The following is a 6000-nucleotide window of genomic DNA, read 5'->3' as shown; positions in this document are numbered from 1 at the left end:
CAGTGTCCTGTGAGCTTCCCAGGGTGAACACAACCGAGCCAAATGCTGGAAGAACTGGCTCCCCTTCACTTGAGCTACCAACCTCCACGAATTGCCCAACTCGAATTGGTGTGGCTCTTGCCCTCCTGTAGCAGCAGCAGCAGCAGCAGTGATGGTGCTCATCCGCTGCCGGCTGTCGAGAGGACGAACCTCGCCCAGGTCCTCTTCTGCTTGGTTGTCGTTCCCGTAGCTTTGCCATGGACACCCCTCTGTCTTCCTTGTGAACCTGAGGCGGATTGTAAGACCAAACACAAGGCGGATCTCGCCCCAAGTCCCCCTCAGGCGTGTCAACCTCTGAGCAATCTTTGTCCGAGGGAGGAAATTCACTCCTTGTAACCAGTTTGCCTTGCAAGCTCTTGAATTGCTGCTCCCACCGAAGGCATATACCTGAATTGCAACGACTGAAGACCAAGACTGCTTGCCGAGGTGGTAGGATAACCGCCCACCCAGAATTCTCCCGCGTCTGTGTCTCCCCAGCCTCACTATGCCAATGCGCTCGTAGCGTCTCTTCTGCACCTTGATATCCTGCCTCATTCCCTCGCTGTGGGCGAGCAATAACTGCATACTGCAACTCCATCTATTCACTCTGCACGACATTGAATGCCCAGAGCTCGGGTTGCGGAATTTTGATCTTTGGCGGCGTATTCCCATTAACTATAACTATTAGCACGGGGCGGCACATGCTGGGCATGTGGCTCGACCCCCTGTGACGTGCCAGCACCCGCATCCGGGGCTATCCATGTATTATTTTAAATGTAGTATTGTTTTTTAATTTTAAGAATATATTTGTTATATTTTTGTTGAAGGTGATATATATATATATATATATATATATATATATATATATATATATATATATATATATATATATATATATTCCTAGAACTCTTGGTATCATTGGGTAGATATGTAATGAAAATAAAATATATAATAAACTAAAAAATGTCCCTGAGCATTCAGGGACATTTTTTAGTTTATTATATATTTTATTTTCATTACATATCTACCCAATGATACCAAGAGTTCTAGGCATGTCATGCCCTTCAAGAATTACTTATCATAATTCTAAGGGCCCCATGAGTGCATGCGCTTTAAATATTTGACTTTGTTGATGGGGAGATGACACAACAATAGAGACAATTGTCAACTCTATTTGTTGCCTTTGTTGAAGGACTAATGGTTGTTGAGGAATTAAGTTTTCACCTTATTGCGTACCCCTCAAATTGTCCTCGTGAGTGATTGAATCTGCGGCCTACCCTCATAACAACGTGCAACCTCAAGGAAAAAGTGTCCCACAAATTTCAATCTAGGGCATGCTTGGAGTGTTGGTAGGTGGGAATAGAGACATTGCTCCACCTCTCCTAATAATATTCAATATACTTCCATACAACCCCATCACTCATGTGTGGATCAATCGACAAGCATGTTCTTTGAGACTACTAAATCAATTCATCAATACTTTTCACAATTCAAATCAATATACAAACATATTCAGAAATAATTAATGTCCCTGACTCAATCCAAAGTCCAACATTTGATCATGGAATTCCAAGTCAATGTCCCTTATAATGTCCTATCACACTAGGCAAACTATTAACATTAACTACAGTTAATGTCTCCAAAATCTCATTTAACTCATCAAAAGAATAAAATAATGACTATTCACTTCATCTGGTTAATGCATAACATGTTAGCTAAACATCATACAAATATTAAACCATCTAATCACCATCTAATCTACTCATTCATAACATAAAATGCCATGTTTTATCATCACAATAACATGCATATAATATGGTCATATGTAAATTGATGCTCTCAAACAATAAGTCAATATGTCAAAGTACTTAGATAAGATGGGCCACTACAATTTTGAGAATAGCATGTAAGGTCCCTACACTTTGATTAAGGTCAATTCCATTCCAAGGCTCTTGCTAAAAAATTCTATGTACATTCACAAACACAAAACAAAGGTGTTAATTAATGAAATGTTTTGACTCCAATTAGCAATGAGGACTCACAAAATACTTTTGCACCCAATGCCGAGAATTCTCATCTCAAAAAGGGCTTCTTTAGATCCTTAACTATAGTATCCCCTTTGCCAATAGTTTCCTAGATAAAAATTACCTTAGGCTTATTTATGTTCAACAACCATTTGAGGGCCAATTTTTTAGATTGTCCCCCAAGCCATGGATATCAAGGGATATGAACTAAACCCACTATGAGTTATCCTTGCTTTAGGAACCCTACTGATAAGTCACTACTTGCCTTGATTAACTTCTTTATCCATTGTCTCTTGTGAAAGCTTCATATTAGATTTTCTATTGGCCTTCTAACCTCTAAGCTCCTTAAGAATATCCATCCCAACCCCACCAAAAGCCATAGAGTCATGAGATGAGATAAGAGGTCTTAGGTGATAATGGCCAACTCCTCATTTCCAAGGAGAATGAAGCTAAGAAATCAACCTCTCAATGGGGTTATCCTCGCTATCAAATGAAGGGTTAAAGTCATGAGATAGGTTAACAACAAAGTTCTCCCCTCCTACTAGTTAAATTTTAACTCGATAGACCCTAAAAAGTTGTCCCTTACCCCCTCAACACAAAATGATTAACTGACTTCTTATTGGACAACATGGGAAGAATTAAAGTAGTCTTACAAAAGGGTGCACACCCAATTTCTAAAACATATCTAGCTTCTCTAGTTGAGAAGGAAAGAACTAAAATGATTATATAGTTGTTAGGGCTTCCTCCTAAATGTCTTCTAGTTGATGAGAGTTATAAATTGAGGGAATAGAAAAGTCACCAACCATCAAACCCAGATTCGATGAAATCACCTCCATCTCACCATCTCCTCAGAGCCTCAACCTCAATGTGCTCATTGACACAATAGAAATGTGAGTAACTGCTTCTAGAAGAACAACTCGACCTCCCCCCCCTCCCCCCAATCGAAATTGACCTCTTTTTTTATCCAATAATGTCGTGTAAAAGACTTGTCATAGTCGTGAAAAACATAGGGATACTGGTGGAATCTCACACAATGGAAAGGGATATTCATGTAATCCAAGGTCTAAATGTGTGATTTACCACCAATCACCAAATCCATTGATTCAAACAAGTCCCAATTAACATTAACTTCTATTAAACTATGGGCAATAGATTGACCATTACTGGATTTGTAATTGTCATCCAACATATTGAACTTATCCAAGTTGTCACAAATAGCCCACAAGCATGGCCAGATTGCATCTCCAAAGGCAAATTCGATAATTTTACCCAGATCGAAGTATTGATGGAGAATTCCTCATTTGCATGAAATAAGGAAGCCACAATTTGATGAACAAGTAAGCCCTATATAGGAATTGATTACCTTTTAGAATTTTTAGGGCATCATCGTCACACTTGAAAATAAACCTAATCCCATACTTTTGCAAGAAGAATGAAATATTGAGACATGCCCTAGAATAAAAGCCCACTCTGGCTGAAGCCGTTTGTTCAGACATGCCATCGAAACTCAACGAGTAAAGAATTTTCCCACCAAAGTCTTCCTAGCTAATAATCCAATTTGATCCACATGAATACCTTCACTAACTATTACAAATCTCCTTGTGATTTAATCACCTTCTATTTCTTGTTCCCTCACCCATCCATTGAATGAATAACCCCACCACCCTATAAATCTTGCAACTAAATTTACATCGATGACCCCTAGTCTTAGATAATTTTGGTTAGACACAACTCCACATCCAACCTACTCCTCTCGAATTCTAGATAGTTTTGACGAAGCTTGCACCTCAAGTCCATTGACATCCCTATTTCTCCTTCCTACAACTGCATTGACTATAGTCACCTGAACATCATCACCCTTTTCTAACATGGCCATCATGGAATAGCTTAAAGGGTCCTCTACTTGTTAGCGAAACTTTGCTTGTAGGACAGGGCTCATTCGGGGCACAAATACGTTCGGACTATTGAATGCAACCCCCTTTCCAAAGTTTTAACTAAGATAAAGTATTTAGGTTGTGACTCCCCATGGCCTTAGAAATCTTGACATCAATAAACCTGTAAAAAAATAAAAATATGTTTTTCCGAGATTATATCTTCAAAATAATCAACCAATTAAAACTCAACATCCATAAAAACAAATTTATAAAATAAATCATAATACTACATATGATAAAGCCCTAAAAAAATTCCTTTCCTGCCCATATATATCGAATAATTCCTTTCTTATCAACATATCAGCTATATAGATTCAAGAATAAATGTGGACCACCTCAATACATACTTGAAAGACCAATGCATTCATTCCCCATCATCTAAAGTATAAAATCGGCCAACTTACCCTAAATAAGCTAACCTAATGAATAACCTTTGCGTTAACAAAAGGTCGAATGTAGATTCGAGTGAATGCGAAATATACCTTCGATTTGCCGGTTGGTTTACTCGCTGAGCTACTCTACTTCATTGTAAGTATCAGGCTCCCTCATAGTAATCTGGATTTTGCTGTTTTGATCCAATGTCTTTTACAGAGCAAGATGTCTAGTTAGTAACGACATGCATGTGTGGAGCCGCTTGTTCTGTAATCCCTACTGCATATATGTGCCTCTCCAATATTTAAGCGGATACATGTAAGCACTTCGAGTTTGGAATTATTAATGAATACGAAAGGTTTGTCGAAGATCAAAACCACTAAGAGAAAGAAGAGTTCTGCCTGCTATTGCATGCTTCCTTCTACTGGAAAAGAATTAATCAGCAGATGATGCTTACTTCCTTATTAGTGCCCACCAGCATTGAAGGTCGATTACACGGCACACAACAAGGACTCCGCGGCATTTAACATTAGACAGATTGTCTGCAATTTTAGGGTTGTCTCTCCGGTGATTTGAATCTCACCTTATTAAGAAGTTATTTAAATCTGTCCTCCGCGACACTTGAGCGTTGTGAGGTCAGTGTAATAGTCTGTTTACAAACCCATCATTACTCAATCTCGTGGAAACTAGCCGAGTTTCTGAAGGTAAGATTGTTTCTATAAATGTTGCACATTCGACCCTTGGATAATTGCTATTGGATATGGACAGGTTATATATATGTATGAGTGTAAAAAATATGGGCGGGAGTCTATAAAAGCATTCGAAGTTACCTCTATTTCACAGGTATTTCTTTGTTTGGCAATTATCACAGTGTTTACGGAAGGTATGGCGGAGGTGGAGGGTTTTCAGAACATGTTCGACAGCAGGTTGAAGCCTCAGTTGCTGTATCAGGTCATGGCTTCTTATTTTCCAGACGAGAAGCAACCATCTCCAGATCCTTCGCAGTTGTCTGCTGCAGTTTCTGTTATTCGAAGGCATAAGCTGTTGTCGGAAGCGAAGCAAACTGATGGCTGGAAAGCTGCCGTCGATGCTTGGAACGAACGCATTCTCAGTTATGTTTCCAGCAAAATGGTAGGCCATTCCTCTTGTCTATCTGTACACTCCCAGGTATTTTGATATATCAAGCATTTCGAGATTTAATTGCTTTCAACTCAAAGCTCTCTAGGTACCTGTTCAATCTCTGTGGAATCATGTGCTTTAAAATTAATTTTCACATAAAAATCACATATAAAAAATACATAAATATTTTTATCAACAATTAGGCTAGCTGTAAATCAGAATTTAATATAGCATGCACAAATTTGGTTTCTTATGATTAAATTGAAAGCTAGGGAATCAAATGACCAGTGTCCTTTACGGCTTTCAATGTTTGTGTCAAAAACTCGGCTTTTGATCTACAAAATAAACCTTTGTTTAAGGATATTCTGAGTTGTGTTGGTTAGATTCACTGATCAAATACATACGCGCACTTATCAGGGGAAATGCTTTAGACTGGCTTGGGAGGTTGATAGTGGATAGCCGTGGCTTGGATGAAATTGTTCACCTAATGGTGATTCCGAAGTGAGAACCTTTGAATTTTGGTGACCTTTGTG

General features: G+C 38.8%; 1 protein-coding gene across 1 annotated transcript in view; it reads left to right on the top strand.

Moving 5' to 3' along the window:
- The first annotated feature begins 4415 nt into the window (after nucleotides 1–4415).
- Nucleotides 4416–6000, top strand: part of LOC149260950 (proline-, glutamic acid/leucine-rich protein) — a 319977-nt gene continuing 318392 nt past the window's right edge. The window contains exons 1-2 of the mRNA XM_089421448.1: nucleotides 4416–5052; nucleotides 5220–5479. Of these exons, the coding sequence (XP_089277574.1) occupies nucleotides 5234–5479 (246 nt within the window). The 5' untranslated portion in view covers nucleotides 4416–5052; nucleotides 5220–5233. The remainder of the gene's footprint in view (nucleotides 5053–5219; nucleotides 5480–6000) is intronic.

The sequence above is a fragment of the Pinus tabuliformis genome, chromosome 6 (assembly GCF_031772625.1).
Source record: "Pinus tabuliformis cultivar Carrire ecotype Pingquan chromosome 6, CPIR1, whole genome shotgun sequence".
In the NCBI taxonomy this organism is placed as follows: domain Eukaryota; kingdom Viridiplantae; phylum Streptophyta; class Pinopsida; order Pinales; family Pinaceae; genus Pinus; species Pinus tabuliformis.
This window is presented reverse-complemented; position numbering and strand designations above follow the sequence as displayed.